This window comes from Lagopus leucura, unplaced genomic scaffold (genome assembly GCF_019238085.1).
Source record: "Lagopus leucura isolate 7727_CA_CO unplaced genomic scaffold, USGS_WTPT01 Super-Scaffold_73, whole genome shotgun sequence".
NCBI classification, from domain to species: Eukaryota; Metazoa; Chordata; class Aves; order Galliformes; family Phasianidae; genus Lagopus; species Lagopus leucura.
The window spans coordinates 38,330,040-38,349,205 of record NW_024962252.1 but is presented as its reverse complement, the minus strand read 5'-3'; the positions used below and the strand labels follow the sequence as shown (position 1 = coordinate 38,349,205).

Genomic DNA, 19,166 nt, shown 5'->3' with positions numbered 1-19,166 from the left:
CTTCTCTTCTCTTCTCTTCTCTTCTCTTCTCTTCTCTTCTCTTCGCTCCGCTCCGCTCCGCTCCGCTCCGCTCCGCTCCTCTTTTTTCTTTTCTTTTTGACTGCTTCAATGATGAAAAACTGATGAAAAAATAAAGTATAACTCCTCCTGGATGAAAAGTGCTGTAACATTTTACTGCCATGGAAAAATAATATATTAGAAGTACACATTATTGTAGGCACAACTAATTGAAGAATTTTGCTGCAGGGTTCTCAGTCATTTCAGTATGAGTGGCTGCCAAATGGTGCTTTGGTGGCACACTGAACTTTTCTCCTGCCTTCAAGTGAGCACAGAAGGCAGCTCCCATGTCTCAGTTTTAAAACCAGTCATAGAATCGATGATGGTCAAAATGTAAATTGTACATACAAAGATATTATCTTGACATTCTCTTTTGGAACTATAGATTAGGATCCAGTCCTCTGAATAAGACAAGGTGTTGTGGGAAATTTTTAGAAGATTAAACTTTCCCATGGTTTTTGAACTTTCTATGAAAAAAAAACAAAAACCCAAAGAAAATAGAAGTGGGATTTTTCCAACTAAAATCCTTGCTGTTTTACAAAAGCTGTTTGTTTTGGGTTTTTTTCCTCTCTTATAATAAGAATTGTTGATAGTTAAGACAAATGAAAATTCTCTACAAACATTTATTTTGGCCACAGTTGTTCAGAGCAACACAAAAACAAATGTCAACATTTTTTCTTGGAAAATTAACTATAGAAAACAACAAGACTACAGTCTTCTTTAATTATAGCCATCCCAAGGTAGTCAGTCAGTTTGATATTTTTTTCTCATGTGTTTTGTGTAAAATAAATTGCTGCAGTTTATCGTTCAGGGTACGATAAATCTGCCATAGGGGATGGTTGCATAGCAGGGGAATAGTAACTTCCATCCTCACCAGCAGTGAGATTCTTCGTACTTCCCTCATTCATCCTTTTTCTCTCCCTTGTTTCATCCTTTTTTTCTGTATTTACAATCACAGTTGTAATCATCAAACTTGCTGCCAAAGTTGTGTACTAGAGAGAAGGTGAACAGATGTCCACTTGGGTCTTCACACAGATATTTTGTATAAGAAAAGTCTGTAGCTAAAGCAAAGTGAGTACTTCTCCTTTGCCCACACATACATGTTAGTTTTCTGATAGACTCCTGCAAACCAGACAAATACAAGATATCCTCCTGCTGTAAGAGCTATTTCTGTGCAAGGTGACAGAATGGGACCGGGACTATTCTCACAGCTGTGTGTGGCACAGCTTACATCTGTATTGCTAAACTCTGTCCCTTTCCAACAACATGCCTCCTCCACGTTGCCCCTGGGGCACAGGCACTGCCTCATTCCCCAAGGAGGTACGCTTGGAAGAGTGGCAGCTGACCAGGGCCAAAACGGTGCCAGGGATCATGCACTAATGGATGCTTTGTAAGCCAGCCCACTCCAGCATTGTTTAGTTTGCTTGCAGTTTAGAAGTCCCAAGAATTAATTTCTGGCCTGCAGGTTTAAAAAAAAATAAAATAAAATAAAAAATAAAGCAAACACACCATGGTTTCCATTTCCTAATTTGGTGTCAGAATAAGGGGATTTTGCAAAGATCTGGTTTTATTATTCTACCTAGTCATGCTTCACAACAAAAAAGCTTGCCATTGGCACTGTTCTAAAGTAAACACAACAGATGGCAATACATCTCTCAACTGTCTCTCTTTTGTATTTCTCTCATCTCTCTATAATATCTTTTGAAGAGATTTCTTGAATTTGGCTGATTTTTATCTTCCTGCGTTTGTCTTGCTTCACCAACACTCATAAGACACCCTTTACTCTCTTTTATCTGATAAAAATATAAAAGAAAACAAATGCATTATAACATAAAAGGTAAAATAAAACATAATAATTTTTTTAAAGACCTGATTTTTTTACGATTTTCATACTCTTTCCTTCCTTCCATATTTATTCAGAATGTGTCAGGGTTCTACGCAGAAATAGATGGAGCAAAAAAGGAATTGCAAGAAAAAATAGCCAATCTGTCTCTGTTTGATGATGAGCTGGAAGAAAAGGCTATGCAGCATGCACATAACCTAAGAAGACTTGCTGATGAGTTGGACCGGTAAAATTTAACTTCGGCAGACTCTGTTCATACAAGTGCTAATTATTGAACAGCTGAATGAACTGAGAAAAGCAGAAACACAGTGACATTAGATACACTGGCTGTAAACAGGCATTAAACAAATTGCTGGGAACTCATGTGTGGAAAGAACTTTCATGGTCCAGAGAGAAAATCTGAATTTGAGCAAAACAAAATCTATTCATCTTCTCAAAGCATAAACAAATGTATCTTGTGTGATATTCTTCTCTTTCTAATTTGGCACGTTCTCCTCTTGCCATAATATGAGAATAGAAAAGGCAAACTACTGAAAAGTAGTACAATACAGGCAGATTAAATGGGGCTGGCAGATACTGCTTTTGTTAGTGAGTTATTTCATATTAAAAAATGTTTTTGTAGTATGGGCCATAAAATGGGATTTGTGATAGTTTTTGTTTAAGAAGTGGTTCACACATGGAATATATCTTGAAGTGTAAATTGTGCTTCAGTGAAACAAGCCTTCTGTAATTCCAAAAGTTTATTGCAAGGCCTCCTATTTTGCTGGCAAACAGACTTTCCTTCAATTTACTAAAAAGTCACTCTAAGCAGATTTAAAATATGACTTTATTTGCAATTGGTACTACACATGAAAAAATCACTGCTGCAAGTGATTTTTTAAAGAAAATGCTTCACCAAATTCTACCTTAAGTAATGAACATACATTTTCAAAGGATAAAGTGTTATAACTACTCATCAAGCATATTATCTAAATACCAGTTGTTTCTTAATATTAGTACACAGTGGATAGGAGATTTAAACAGTGAAAAAATAACAGATGGCTTTCCTTTATAGAGCTGTACAAAGCTGATATCTGAAACTCTTGTTCTATAATGCTACACAAACTACAGACAGCCTAGAAAGTGAACAATATGTTCAGTCTGAGATCGCCTAGCTGGGGGTAGTAGAATCACTTGAAAGAAACTACCCCACATGGCTAATCTTCAACCTTTCCTAAAATAATCTTAAAATTACTACCAACTCCAATATATCGGGAATTTAATATAAAATGAGCAGGAATAATTGCAAAATATCCAGATGGAAATGTGCTGATTCTTAATTTTTGAGAAGATCGTCCTGCAGTGAAACTTTAATCCTTTAAAACATTTAGCCTATCTTCAAGTCATTATGTTGTTTATCAGTTGATTGGTTGTTTTATGTTGTTGTCGTTGTTTGTTCTTTAATGGATTTCCTTTATAAACTTGTTAGGCTTTTTTGTTGTTGAAGTTTATTTGGAGTGAATATAGCAGAAAATTCTTACTGATAATTGGAAAATTGTTATGCCTTCAGCGTGCAAATACACTGAAGTGAATGCACAGAAGCAGATATAAATGTATATCTAATATTTATATAAATATATTCTCTGAATTCTGTTTATCACAAAAATACAGAAAATAATGCTTACTCAAAGTTAGTAATTATTGAAGGGTCAGCCCTAAGCCAACTGTTTCGAATCTCCTCTGAAGACCATTTAGCTCTTAATATGCACATCGAGTTCTACCATGGCAGCAAGGCAACATTATATTTCTGAAATCAAACTTCTTGCAAAATTTCATGACCAGTGGATAGTTCTTCATCTAATTCTCCCCCTTTTCCCATCTGCATTTGGAACATATAAATAGTCTGTTGATACAGCTGTCCTGATCACTGGTACACGTAGTTCTTTCCATTCACAGCCAGGAGTTATCTCCATAGAAGGACAACCCACTGATCTGTTATTCTGTCTGTTTATGAAATATCTATCCAGATTTTTTAAATAGATAAAAGCTTAGAAGTTACCTGTTACTGCTCACATAGATGTGAAGGCCAAATTCCCAGAGCTTTAGCAAGTTGGAAACCCTTGGGATGTACCTGCTATCCACATAGTTTTCTCCTGCTTTAGATTGGCATGGATGGTCATACCCAATGAAGGGAATACACTCCAGGCCAAAACATATTTATGTGCAAAATTATATAGTCAAGATTCATAGAATGTTAAGAAAGCTAATCAATTTGAAACTAATTTGATGCAGTTTGGTTTCTTCCTCTGTTTACTCTCTTTTTAACAGGAATTTACATGGTGTTGATACAAATGGATTGGTACAAAGGGCAATAAATGCTTCAAATGTATATGAAAATATTGCTGGTTATATTGAAGAAGCTAATAAAGCTGCTTTACTGGCACTGAACACAACAAACCGGGTCAATGATGTAAGTAGTTGTCATAACACCGGCATTTATTTGCAATGCCACAGGGGCTTTGAACACCTAAGTATGAAGAAAAAACAAGATCTAGCTTCATTGTCCACATCAAAGTTCTCACTGCACATTTTGCTTCATATGTTATTTCCTGAATTAAATCCTAGGTGGTCAACCATTCTGCCTGTCTACATTCCCCTGTAATTTACAAAGAAGCAATAGGGCCTTCCTGTCAATGAGTACAGGGAGATGCTTCTTTGTCCTGTCACTCAACCTGAGACAGTCCTGTAAAAGTGCAGACAACTCCCTGGCTCTGTAGGAATGGGTGCTTGAGTCCTCCTCTTCCACACAGTACCAGGTGGAAGGAAAGGATCAGTGACAGGATCATCGCTGTTTCTCATAGAAAGTTAAAATGAGGCAAATAACCCACTTGTATGCTCACTGCTTTAATGAGGATGCTAGTTTTGTCTCGGGCCTTACTGTTCTAAAATATTTTATTTCCTTTTTTACGTTTATAATTTTAAAAGACTTTAGTAGCAATTTATTAGTAGGATAGAAAGAGGAACTGGTTGGATTGCAGGGACCAGATCCCTAGGGATTTTGAGTCCTGTCCTCTGCTTACAGTATGCTAATGGGGACTGGAAACAGTTCCCCACACAGCACACATTCATCACCTGATAGAACTGACAGTGGAAACAAACACGATGCCTAACTAACATGCAGAATGAATACCAAGTTGGTATATTAGAGCTGATAAATTAAGAGGAGTTCTCTGTTTTCTGCATCTTAGTTATCCTTTATTGCTCTCTGAAAAGTACGTTTCTCTAAGCTTTTATTACAGCCTATAGGAAATTTTCCTTTCAATCTTCTTTTTGTATTCCAGTTGCCAATCTTAAGTACTAACAAGAAAAATGAAACTTTCTGTTGACATTATTTTGACTTTCTTTTTTGAAATATATTTGCAGGCTGCAGTTGGAATTGATACTCAGATCACTTACCATAGAGGTAAAAGTGAAGAACTTCTCAGCCGAGCCATGCAGCTACAACAGACAGCAGCTTACAGTAAATATACAAAGTTTATTTCATTTACAAAAGGACCATCTGAAATATATCCACTGTTTAAATATCTGCACCCATAAATAGTTTTTCACATGTAAATATACTCAGTTAAGTAGTTGACTGAAATCAATTCACAACAGTTTAAGTATTCAGGAATCTGGATTTCTTCAGTGTTGGATACTAATAAATGTTAAAAGATTTTGACTTTTTTTTTTTTTCTTTTCACTGAAAATGAATGATAGTACTAAGATTATGGAAATGACCTCTTCAATTTTTCAGGACCTTTTGAGTTTCTTAGACTTTCTCCTGTGTAAGTTTGGAATTGGAAAACACAATGAGAGTTGGCACTGACTGAGTTAAGGCAGTTAATGGCTATGAGCATCAAGGTTGCTTATGACTTTAGATGATATAAAGTCAAGAGTGCTACTGTAGCCGATGCTAAAAAATGTCTTAGCATACTACCTATGGTACACTAAAGGCTTAATAACATACCTCAGTAGGAGAAAATTTATCTTTTTAAAATGCTCCTTTGATATCATTCAGTCATATCTCCTAATTTCTCCCCACAGGTAATGATTTAACCATTGCAGACACCAGCCGTCATGTCAATGGCACTGTGGCACGAATGCATGCTGTGCAAAGCAAACTGATGAGAGCCATCACAAAAATGCAATCAGCAGAACTAGGTTGTAAGAAATCTCATTTTATGATTCTTTGCCTTCAAATGCTTTGCACCGCATTTTATCTTTGCATATGGCCTATGAAGTTGATATTAAGATTTCAGTTCCAGGAAGGCTCAAACAAATTTGATGGAAATGACAAGACATAATTAATATCAATCCATCTTTAATGCATTCATGATAAAATTATACATTTTTTCCATCAGAAAGTACTAACATTTGTTTTGATCCTGCTTCCTACAATTGTCCTCTCCCATTTAACTCTTGATTTTTTCAGGGCTTTGGAGAATTTACAAATCTGTGAATTTACTCTATTGATTGTCAAAATCTAATTCTCATATAATCACATACAGAGTATTTGGGAGATTAATTACTGGCAGTCTTGACTGACAAAATCTCACTTTAGTTTCTCAGAAAACAGATATCATAGAGCATCCAGCCCATACCCAAAGATGTCCAAAGTTGACATATTCAAAATTCTCCATTAGAATCATAGAATCATAGAATCATAGAATCACTAAGGTTGGAAAAGACCTAAAAGATCACCCAGTCCAACCGTTCACCTATTCCCAATAGCTCCTACTAAACCATGTCCCTCAACACAACATCCAGCCTTTCCTTGAACACCCCCAGGGTCGGTGATTCCACCACCTCCCTGGGCAGTCCATTCCAGTGCCTGACCACCCTTTCTGAAAAGTAATACTTCCTCATGTCCAGCCTGAATCTCCTCTGCCGTAGCTTGAAACCATTCCCCCTGGTCCTATCACTGATGACACGAGAGAAGAGGCCGACCCCCAGCTCACTACAACCTCCCTTCAGGAAGTTATAGAGAGCAATAAGGTCTCCCCTGAGCCTCCTCTTCTCCAGGCTGAACATTCCCAGCTCCTTCAGCCTCTCCTCATATGGCCTGTGTTCCAGACCCCTCACCAGCTTTGTTGCCCTTCTTTGAACACGTTCCAGGGCCTCAATATCTTTCTTGCAGTGAGGGGCCCAAAACTGGACACAGTACTCGAGGTGCGGCCTCACGAGTGCTGAATATAGGGGAACAATCACCTCTCTGCTCCTGCTTGCAACACTGTTTCTGATGCAAGCCAGGATGCCATTGGCCTTCTTGGCCACCTGGGCACACTGTCGGCTCATGTTCAGCCGAGCATCAATCAATACCCCCAGGTCCATTTCCTCTACGCAGTCCTCCAGCCACACCGCCCCAAGCCTGTAGCGTCGCCTGGGGTTGTTGTGGCCGAAGTGCAGGACCCGGCATTTGGCCTTGTTGAAACTCATCCCATTGGCTCCAGCCCAGCTCTCCAGCCTGTCCAGATCCCTCTGTAGGGCCTCGCTACCCCCAGGCAGATCCACACTTCCAGCCAATTTGGTGTCATCTGCGAATTTACTGAGGGTGCACTCGATGCCCTCATCGAGGTCATCAATAAAGATATTGAAGAGGACAGGCCCCAGCACCGACCCCTGCGGAACACCACTCACGACCGGTCGCCAGCTGGATTTAACTCCATTCACCACCACTCTCTGTGCCCGGCCCTCCAGCCAGCTCCTTACCCAGCCAAGAGTGTACCCATCCAAGCCTCTGGCTGCCAGCTTCTGCAGGAGAATGCTGTGGGAGACAGTGTCAAAGGCTTTGCTGGAATTAATTCCTATTCTTGCTTTTTACTACTAAGATATCATATGCAAAATGCCATGATTTTGGAAATACATTCCTTGGTAACTCAAAAAGTAAAAACAAAAACAAAAACTGGATGTGGAATAACAAAAGCATTTTAGTGCCTTGGATTTCTCTGCATGGAAAATAACTTTCATGAAAAATATTTAGTCTTTACGTAAATTTTCTTTTAAAACACAAAGAAAATGAGAATATCCTTGGACTATGCAACAACTTTCAAAAACCAAGGATACTGAAAAATTTTATCAATACAAACTATGAGGAAATAAGGATTTGTTATATTTAAAGAATTAATATAACGGTAGACCACCCACTAGGACTTTTGAGTATTCCTTGTGGAAACAAAGAGAAGACCAAATAAGCAAGGTTGGATCTCCAGTCTGCAAAAGCTAAAATCCTCTTAATCTCATCACTTTTAAAGTACAGGCAACAGCTCATTTGAAACTCTGTCAATGTTCATTTCCTCTCATCCCTTATTTATTATGTAGTGGAGGCCAGACAGCGCTTGGAGCAAGCTAAACAGAAGACTGCAGAGGCTGTTAGCACTACTGTGACAGTAACACAGGCTACAACTCCCATGGATGAGAATGTGAGGTTGTGGTCTCAGAACCTGCAAAACTTCCAGCATGATTCAGCTGCATACGACAGCGCTGTGCACTCAGCTGGAGATGCAGGTACAGCAGCCTGTGTTTTGCTATTCTGTAGTATTAAAAAGGAAGGGAATCATTGCAGCATCATGCTGTGCAAATTGTTTACACTGCATTTTCATTGCTTATAATCTTATGGAATTTTATCTATAGGAAAATATTGTAAAAAGTAGCATTTGCCATGAGGCTTGACTCCTCTTTCAAACTTCTGGATACATGAGCCTTTCTAAAAATGACTTAAACACTTAAGGGCTGAAGTCATATTGGCTTCTAAGTCAGTTTTATTAGGGTACCAACGTCACAATGAAATGTGGACAGATTATTTACATACTTCTTTTCATTATGATACGTGGTTCAGCTATTGTTTTTGTAACATTGGGAGGCACTTAAAAACAGAGCTGTTCTATCCTCAGTGGTACAAACATAGAGTTGAAAAGGTCCCTGATTTGATAAGCAAAGGAGTCAAAGAGGAATAAGGAGGAAATACAACATTTAAGCAGGATGATTGCTAGCAAAGCTTGTAAACATTACATCAATTTCATTTTTATTAGGAAGGGCAAGGAGGAAGAATAGAGAACAAATGTGAGGGTTTGTTAGGAAGAATGGAGAGTACCAACAACAAAGGGGACTGCACTGGAACTGCTCCAGTTAGATGTGGCTGTGATTCACAGCCTGGTAAGACAGATGTTGAGTTGTCTGAGGGCAGCAGAGTGCTTTCAGATCAGTTGTGTGCATCCTGGAAACAGGAATGTCCATCAAAGCCCAAGAAGAAGTATTGAAATATGTTCAGCCAGGTGCCTGCACCGTTTTTCTCTGCCACAGCAGAGAAATCCTCTAAGCTATCTGCCCAAACTGCCCCTGACTGAAGCTTGCATGGCATTTTTGGAAGGGTGAGAACATGTCATGGCTGTGCTGTTTGAGAAGACTTAACATTTTGCCATTGTGCAGGGAATTGATGATTTTCAGCAGAGGATGAAGTGTAGTTTGGGAAAGAAAACACTGAAAGAGAAAGTATCTAGAAGGTTACAGTCAAGATGTTTCCTACTTGACAGTTTGCTCTCTGTCCCCTTTTTTTAGTATTTTTTGACTAGGAAAGACTCATTTTTACTTTTATTCCAAAGACTAAAAAATCATCATTCTTCTTTGTTGAAGAATGCCATATAAAGGATAAAAAGAAGAGGTTTATGGCAAGATTTTACTAGGAGTAACAGATGACAGTTAGGAGCTTTCATATCACAGCTGTGTTTCTATCTTCGCATCTAAATTTCAAACAGACAAAAAGCCAGTTTTTCAAGATATCTGATCAAATACAGTTACAATTCAGTTGGTGGTTTAAAACAAAACAACCAACAACAAAAAAGGGATGCTTAAAATTTGCTGTATCACTTTCTGAGCTTGGAATTTTTTAACAGTAGAGAGGACTTTTTTTTCTAAGTGATTATTGTGATACGCTTCATTTCAAAAGGCAGAGCAAACTTTCTGCAAGAGAATTAGTATACTGTTGCGTTGTTTTGTTGTTTTTTTAAATAGAATGCTTAATGCAGTCTGGAAATAATGTGTTAGGTTAATTCAGTGTGCTTCGTTGAGGACTTGTTGAAAAAATGGCACTTTTTGTATACTGTAAGGCTTATATGCAATATATTATTCTATATAGCATATAAGGTCTTTCAGGACTTAAGGAAAATAACTGGAGAACCTAGAGTTCCTCACAGCTCACTCCTATACTGAACTTGGAGGAAAAACATAAGTGAAAAGAGCCAAGCAGAGGGAGAGCAAGGTTGTGGCAAATACAGCTTTCTACTCTACCCAGAGGGAAGCAGGCTGTATGGGACTCCATGGGATCTTCTGATACTCTGTGCTACTCTGAGTAAAGCTGAGAGCTGCTTCAGTCTGTAGTCAGCATGGAACGGAGAGCACAGAATAGAATTTTTTTCCCTTCTTTATAATGATAGTACAGCTGAAGATTATGTTCTCTACCTGTCTCCCTATCTTTTCAGACAAGAGTAAAAATACAAGGAGAGGAACACAAGAACAAGTGGATGCAAGTTGATAACCCTTAAAACATAACTAAAAACCTGACAAATCAGATCTTAACCTTTGCAGTGAATCCATGTCATTAAAAATTAACTATGACTACTGGATCTTGCTTGTATGCATGAAGCTTGTGGCTAAAATCACATTTAATTATACTCAGCTACTTATACCTATACTCAATTAGAGATGCAAAATGATGTGATGTGTAAATATCCTTCAAAGGGCAGCATGTCAGTGGAATCAGATGTGACAAAACTGTATGATCATCAGGAGTAGTTCTTCTCCTTTCTCTGTAATTTTTCTGCTTATCTTTCTGCCTTTGAACACATTAAAGCAGACGCATTTCCCTTTGACCACCATCCTTCTCCCACACATACCAAGAGATACTGCAGCAAAAGACTAGAAGCACAGGACTGTGATTCATGACCTTGTCATACATAGACAGGAAAGCTGAGGAGTCTGGGACAGATAGTAAGTACAGTTTAGGTGCACATTCATCATCTTCTGAGCTTCTCTGCCATTGTACAGCACAAAGCTTTTACCACAGGCTGAAAGCAGCAATGTTTCTGTTAGCACAGTGGGCTACTACATCACTCCACAGCTGTTGCTTCTATGTGGGTGGAGAAATGCACAGCTGAGAGCAGAGGAAAGCAGCCTGTTCAGCTCCTCTAAACTGAATTTGAAAAGCTCATGAGCCTCTCTGAAATTCCCAGGTCAGCCACAGATCTCGAGTGAGATGCCAAACAAGTAATCCTTCTGCTCCAGTTGCCGTATCTGTAAGATCGGGTTTAACATTTATCTGCCTTGAAGGAAGATGAAAAGGTTAAAATGATTAACATTTACAAAGCTCCTTTAGAAAAATGGTACATAGGTACAACTTCTAGTAGTTATTAGAAGTCCCATGAAAAAATAGCTGCGTTTGTGCAAGGCAAAAAATAAATTTTTTCTTCCAAACACTTTTGTGCATAGTAGATATCTTGATAAGACACTAACCTTTCTGAAATCAGTGGTTCTCACGCACCACACCTAGGACTTGCTCTGAAAGTACAAGGAGGTGGGCTGGTTGAAGACTGCAAGGAGCAATTTTCCTAGTGCAAAACTGGTGTTGCAAAGAGGAAGAAAACAAGCTGTCACTTCTTTTCTAACTGCAGTGAAGAAGCTTACGGAAGTCTTCCCTCAACTCCTGGATAAACTGCGCAAAGTAGAACAGAAGGCACCAGCAAACAATATTTCTTCCAGCATTCAGCGGATTAGAGACTTGATTGCCCAAACCAGGAGTGTGGCGAGCAAGGTAAAACTTTGAGATGGGGTATTTGGTTAATAGTGCTAATTATCATATACATCTTCCCAGGAGCTTTATTTTCTTGGGCTATGTCTGAAGACTGAACCTTGAAATCTCCTCCCAACTACATAAACAAAATACGTGAAAGTCAATAAAATATTTGCAATTCATATTTACAAGCAGTTAACATTACCATACTGTTCACTGCAGACTGTTTCTACTGGGGTAGCAACTTTAGTTAAGTGATAGGCACAGAGTTAATGATGGCCACTGTTTACAGGTAAAACTCAACTGGCAATATTCGTTAGATGCAGGAGTAATTATGGCAACATAACACAAACTCTCCTCAGTTGAGAGTCTTCCTTTTTTTTCTTGTGAATTAATTTTCTTCAGAGTAGGAGAATCTTTAACTCATGCATATTTAATAGAGAAAAACGCTTTCATTCTCATACATTAATTATGAAGGATTTTTCTGTAATAAGAACACTGAGGTCAAAAATCAAGACAATATATTTGAGTTAATTCACAAAAATCAAAAATTCAGTTCATTATTACGTGCTCACAATGCTATCCGTGTACATTCCTTTTTTTTTTTTTTAAAAAAAAAAAAAAGGCAAAATTCATCTAGTACGTGAGTACCTGGGAAATGTTTGGCTTTTCTTTAAAGGTCTTTCATCATTCAGGAATATACTGCTTAAACTTGAAAACATTACTGCATTTATGTTGAAGTTCATAGTTCATTTTGAACTAAAATGTTTTAAAATTTGATTAGCATCTTCTATATGTTACTGTAACTTCAGTAATAAAACAGGATTACTCATAAACAGAAAATTGGCCATAGTATTCTCAAAGCAAAGAAAAATTACGGGTAGAAGTTTTATAGCCCTGTAGGAACATCGTTATAGTCTGTACCTTGCAATGTAGCCCGAATTCAACTAAGCACGCAACAATGTCCCACTTAAATTTAAATTACATTAAGAATGTTCTTAAATATATTCTAATTTAATATTAATATTCTTAAGCATAGTTAATGAGGAGTTTAATTTACTATCTTCTCTTTAAAGCATCTTCCATAAGTGATTGTTATAAACATAAAATTCTAAATAGCACCTATATAGGTGCTGATTTTATTCTAGTAGTAAGAGAGGCTACTGACCAAGATTTCTTGCACATTTACCTCAAGCAATGTCTACAGGCAGCAGTAATGTCTCACTTAGTGCACTTGCAACTGCAGGTCCAGGTTTCTATGATGTTTGGAGGCGAATCAGCTGTTGAAGTCAATCCAAAGATCAACGTGGAGGAACTGAAGTCTTTCACTTCCATGAGCTTGTACATAAAGCTTCAGAAAGACAACCCACAACTGGCAGCATCTCCAGACAGATTCATTTTGTACCTTGGAAACAAAAATGTAAGAGAATAGTCCAGTTAATTTTTATACGTATAAAAAAATGTTGCAATATGTTTGAAGTTCATTTGCCCTTGTTTATTCCTCTCACTTTTTCTCCATTTCACAAAATACAAGGTATCTATTGTCAGCTGATTTAAAAACTGCCACTGACTTAGTGCAAAGCAAAGTGCAAGGGCTTCCAGCACCCCAGCATGCCTGTCCCTGAAACTTCTTACTGCAAGCAATGAAGGATTCTCTCCAACAGGCAAATTGGGCTGCCTACGCAGCATGCTTTTGTGTTTGCCACTGCTGGGAGCTTCACTTGCCCATTTGAACTGCCAGTACTGAGCAGCTACCATTACTTTTATTGCTTTTTTTATGGGCCACAATTTAACCAGGTTTATGCTGCTGAGAGTGACAATTCCAAACTTTCAAGGCCAGAAGTCCATAAGTAAGAAGGCTCTTTGCCGGAGGCTTGTGGTGCTGCTGTACACCTGTACTTCACTGCTTTGAAATACTTAGAAATGGCATATGCTCTCACTACCTGCAAGTGCTGTGAAAGAGTTGCTCATTAAATTGTGATTCCTGAAAGAAGAAAAATCGCATCTCACAAGCCAAATAGAATCCTGACAAGGTCTTAGCTGAGAAGGGTAAAACAGCATGCTTTTCTTTTTAAACTTTTCTAAAAAGAAACCTACTGAATATAAATTAAGAGAAACCCCTCCTGGTAAGAGAACTATTTGCATCATAGTACCTAGGCTTCAAACAAACTTTTCTTCTTCAAATATTTAACACCTTTGCACAGTAAATACTGATAAGTAGCTTCTCATTAAACATGACCAATTTACAGTCAGTAAAAATCTTATGACCTTGTATTTTCTTGATTAAAAATGGATAAAACATCAGAGGTTTATTTCTGTCCAGTGAAGGAAACTAATTAGAGAATTAAGATTTTTAATTATATTTATATAATATATAAAACATAAATATAATATGTAAAATTACAAATATAAATTATATAGTATATATTATTTTAATAGAATATGTACGAAACCTTACTTTTTAAAGCCTTCATTTTGTTTTACATAGCCCAATACTTTACCAGTGCTCTGCAAAAAGTCTGTTTTGATGTTGCAGCTCTGACATCCTTCTCCACTGATGTTTTAGGTTAAAAATTACATGGGACTGGCAATTAAAAATGACAACCTTGTCTACATTTATAACCTGGGAGACCAAGACGTGGAAATACCTCTGGACTCCAAGCCAGTCAGCACCTGGCCTTCTTACTTCAGCATCATCAAAATTGAAAGGTAAACAGACAATGTACATTTCACCACATTCCAACAGCTTCAAAGAGAGGAAACAAACAAACAAATAAATACATAAATAACCAGAAAAGGCTGTCCCAGAATTGCTCATTAGTAATCTTAAGTGTCTGGTTCTATCCCTGCTGAAATAAATGGAAATTTGTTTTGCTTCTAGAGAGCCAGGACCATGGGGACATATGAAGGGGAAGGGAAAGTGTCTGTAATTTTTCTGGTTTTTTCCCTGTAGAATACCAGTCTTCTAATGAGGGGAAGAAGAAAAAAAAAAAAAAAAAAAAAAAAAAAAACACCTTTCTGGAGCTGGAGGCTTCCTGCTGTTGTCTGTGGCTTTCTGCATTTATTTTTTTTTAAATCTAGCAAACACAAAACTCTCTTCTCTTACAATTTCCTTCTGCAGGATTGGAAGACATGGCAAAATGTTTTTAACTATACCAAGTCTTAGCAGCACATCAGAAGAAAAATTCATCAAAACAGGAGAGACTCTTGGTCCTAGCTCTCTCCTGAATTTGGAACCTGAAAATACTGTTTTCTACGTTGGTGGAGCACCTCCAGACTTCAAGGTTAGTCAGATAAATACTTTATATTCAGAGCTTAAATAATACAAACCCATCTTGCTGAGCTTCCCTTTTTAACACAGAAATGGCTAAAAAATGAAATGTCCTTATTTAGTCATTTATTATCTTAGGACTATCTCTTCTATCTACAGCAAGAGCTACTAGTTTCTCCAGCATATCATGTCATACAGAGGATGATCAGATTCCTATTAGCTATCAATAAGGTTTTCTGAAAAGTAATAATAAATGTGATTTTTTTTTTTAATTAAATTGCATAAATTAAGGCCTGGTATCCCAGCTCAGAAGGGCTACCTGGTTTGCAGGCTACTCATTTTTTTCAAATGCTGATAGAGCTTTGGTACTTAACAACTTTTCTTTCACAACTGTTACAAAAATGAAAGGTAAAATACCATTAATACTAGCATGGTGTAGCAAACTTCTGATGAACTGATTTGTTCAAATTTAAATTATCAGTGGTTTAAATCCAGCCTTGCAATGACATGAAGACTTGTCTGTGCAGTACGTACCTGAGGACTAGCAGGAGGGGGATGCTTCTGCCTGGATTTTAAAGGATTGCACCCACTTCATCACAGTCAGGATGAGCTAGAACCTCATTTACCTGTCTCTGTAAGGCAACTTTTTGGATTTAGAAAATGTTATGAATGATCTCATTAATAGAAAATGTATCACATAATGACTGGATATCTCATACTTAAAATAATTAAATAGAATAGTAGAAGAAACAAAAAAAAAAAAAAAAAAAAAAAACAAGATACAGGTTCTGTGCTGCAGATGAGAATCTCACTTTCTCTTACAGCTACGTATGTTCTGCATTGCTGCATTACTGTTACTATTATACTGTAAGCAAAATGGAAATAATGAGAAGCCGAATGAAAGTTGCCATCAGTGATCAGTCTCTGAAGTGCAAGAGGTGTTATTAATATCACACCTGTTCCACAGAGCAGAGTATTTTAATATTAAAAGAATTATTGACTAATGCTACCAGCTTTATTCTTTTGTATCTTTCACTACTGTGGCAATTTAAATTTCATTTGCAGTGACCTTTGTTAAAAGAAGGAGTTTCTATATCTATATCCTGTTAACTGTTTAAAATAATACTGAGGCTTAGACACTGGTACAGTCTTTGAATCCAAGTATCCTGAGTTTAAAGGGCTCTTTCATTCTTTCTCTTGTCATGGTAGGAAATTATTTTTCAAGGAATAAAGAATGTCTATACCTTAGACATGAAATATCTTTTGAGAGATTCAAGTACTTCAAGCAAGATTTGGGATAAGTCACATCCTAACTCTTCCTTTTTCCAAGTGCACTCCCTTCAAAACTACCAAACTACAAAAAAAGTCCTTGCCTCATCTGCCCCAGTCTTCTCTCTGTGAGGACATCTTTATGCTCCATTTCCTCTTTTTTTCATGCATGGGATATTATGGCTAGTGGCTGTATCATGATAAGGACTGCAATGACTGTTCAAAGGCAGCAATATCCCATTTTTTCACAATATGAGGAGTACAGAGAAAAAGCTGATCCCAGACACAAATGCTTTCGTGATAACCCAAATACGGCATGTGTCCTTTTACTTCTCTCTTTCTGCACAGCTCCCTCCCAGCTTAGACTTGCCTGGCTTCATCGGCTGCCTGGAACTGGCTACCCTGAACGACGATGTGATCAGCCTGTACAACTTCAAGCACGCCTACAACATCGACACCGCCACATCGCCACCTTGTGCCAGGTAGGTGACAGTCCCGCCATCGCTCCTCGTTTGTACGAAGTGCCTCTCCTCATAGTTCCAATCTGTTTCAGAAGACAGATGGGAAGGTGATGCCGAGTTGTCCAGAAGGAACTTTGCCACTGTTAATTCCTAGTTGTGTCAAGAAGCTGAACTTAGTTATTTTCTCTCCATTAATTCTCTCAGAATCTTGTTCCTGCCTTGGAAATGGAAATGTGAAGGGAGTGTTTCAGCTCCATGAGGCAGGGGCTAGACTCCCACTTTCCCTGGACTACTTGCCAAGATCAGGGTTTCTGCTGCCTTAAATCCCTTCCCTGTAAGTGATACAGCCACAACCAGTTAGCTCCAGCAGGCCTAGTAAACTTGAGTGCACTCCCACACCCAGCTAACGAAGTCAGTGCAGAAGTCACCTTTCAGCCATATGCTCTGAAACCCACAGTACAAATCCCCCAGATAAGCCACACACACATTGGGAAATACGGTCCTTAAAGTAGAAAGGAACATTTACCACAGCATTTGTTTGGCACAGGCGTGAGTGGGCATTTTGTTCATACAACACAATAAAACTGGAGAGAAACTTGTAGCTTTCACTTCAAGGGAACTGCAGAGGGAACCAGGAGCTGAGAGCTGCTGCCCTCCATGTCAGTGCATGTGGCCCATTCCTCTGCAGAGGGGCCCATTCTCAGTTAAAGGCCATGGAGAATTCAAATGGATTTCTGCACAAACCAAGCAACCTCTTAATAAAAACATACGTATCCTTAAAATAATATCATTAAGTGTCATTACCCTTATGAGGATCAGCAAAAAGTTGTCCTGTCCTTTACAAACAGCATAGAATGAAAGCATAATCTGATGACAAAGGAGTTAGATGCACCTTCAAATCTATACATTTCAGAAAAAAATTCCCAAAAAGAATTTGAAAGAAAAAGTCACCAGTCTCATCACTTCCAGGAGAAAGCATCGGTTCAGAATAATAATTTCAAGAAAGTACTTTAGTTTATAAAGGCCCTTAAATTTCCAAATGAAAACGGGGACCATAGTGCTGATGCTGTCAATTTTTGCTTCTCTGATTGTTTTTTCATAGAAATAAGTTGGCTTTCACTCAGAGTCGAGCTGTGAGTTATTTCTTTGATGGTTCTGGCTATGCTGTGGCAAGAAATATTGAGAGGAGGGGAAGATTCAGCCAGGTGACACGGTTTGACATAGAAGTTCGAACACCTACAGACAATGGATTGATCCTGCTGATGGTTAATGGAGTGAGTATCAAATTCTTCTGGTGCCCTTTAGCCATGAATATCACAGGTTCTCCAGTACTTGCAATATCATGAGAAATACAAAATATTTTAATTCTGGAAAGAGGTAATACCTTTGTGCTTATCTGGTACATACATACATTGGGAGAGAACTGGCAGATGCTTATGAGAGCTGAACTCTGCTCTCATCCACAGATATTTAGGACTTTTGAGTGGTAATGCCACTGTGATGACCCTGTGATGATACACCACTTAAGATCAGGAGTTGTACCTTTGTTTAAATGTGAATGTACATTCAAATCTAAAGAAAAATTCTGTGAAGTAGCTCCTATAGAACAGTCATTTTGCGGTAGCTGCCACTTTATAGCTGTATCTCAGGGAGTGCTAGAGCTAAATAGTTATTTAAGTACTGAATATAGAAAGTAACACAAAAAAATTAGCTAGATCCAGATGTTGCCAGCTTTTCAGATGTTTGATGGTGATGCAAACTCTGAAATGGTTTAAAGAAAGAAGACTACATACAAATAATCCCCTGAAGACAAGCTCAGATTTTTTATTTGTCTTTTGGCATCTCCACATCAGTCTCCAAAGTTCTTTGTGGATTACAGGTTGATAAAGCCACAGAAAACAATGTACTACGTTAATGCATACCACAGACACACACTGGTCTGCACACCAGCGTGAGTATTTGGAAGGCAACAAATCCACCCTCAGAACAGAGTTACTTTTTATTTTTCATCTTAACTTGCACAGTAGAGTTGTGGAGAGAGATTTGCTCTGCAGCACAGCAAGCCACCACTGACCTTTGCTTTCAGGAGAATCAAGACTAAGCAACTGCTGGTCAAAGCTTTACTGCCTCAACTGCGGATCTTCTGAGCAAAAAATGCATGGAGATTTGTTGGACATGTGCGCTTTGTATGTTACAGTGAAAACTGTGATCTATGGAAGACCATGCCTGCTAACAAACACTTTTAGAAAGACTGTGTAAACTGCCCCATTATTCCATTCTGCAAGGACAGCTCATAATTACTATAAATGTAATCCCTGCTTAATTTTCAAGTTAAAAGTTTTCAAAACAAACCCAAGCTGCATTTTCATTTAAAAGCACTAGATTAAGACTTACTTTTATTACTTCAAGTAATGACTTCTGAGTGTGGAATAATTTGTGTCAGAGACATTAGTCCATGGCCTG

General features: G+C 38.0%; 1 protein-coding gene across 2 annotated transcripts in view; it reads left to right on the top strand.

Annotated features, from left to right (window-relative positions):
- LAMA4 (laminin subunit alpha 4) overlaps positions 1-19,166 on the top strand; it is a 95,784-nt gene that overhangs the window by 54,708 nt on the left and 21,910 nt on the right. The window contains exons 13-23 of one of the 2 annotated variants that reach the window (XM_042877712.1): positions 1,978-2,126; positions 4,208-4,349; positions 5,303-5,399; positions 5,966-6,082; positions 8,240-8,425; positions 11,584-11,723; positions 12,949-13,122; positions 14,269-14,411; positions 14,824-14,986; positions 16,591-16,724; positions 17,806-17,977. In XM_042877712.1, the coding sequence (XP_042733646.1) occupies positions 1,978-2,126; positions 4,208-4,349; positions 5,303-5,399; positions 5,966-6,082; positions 8,240-8,425; positions 11,584-11,723; positions 12,949-13,122; positions 14,269-14,411; positions 14,824-14,986; positions 16,591-16,724; positions 17,806-17,977 (1,617 nt within the window). Of the gene's footprint in view, positions 1-1,977; positions 2,127-4,207; positions 4,350-5,302; positions 5,400-5,965; positions 6,086-8,239; positions 8,426-11,583; positions 11,724-12,948; positions 13,123-14,268; positions 14,412-14,823; positions 14,987-16,590; positions 16,725-17,805; positions 17,978-19,166 lie in introns of both variants that reach the window. The other variant, XM_042877701.1, reaches the window with a different exon arrangement.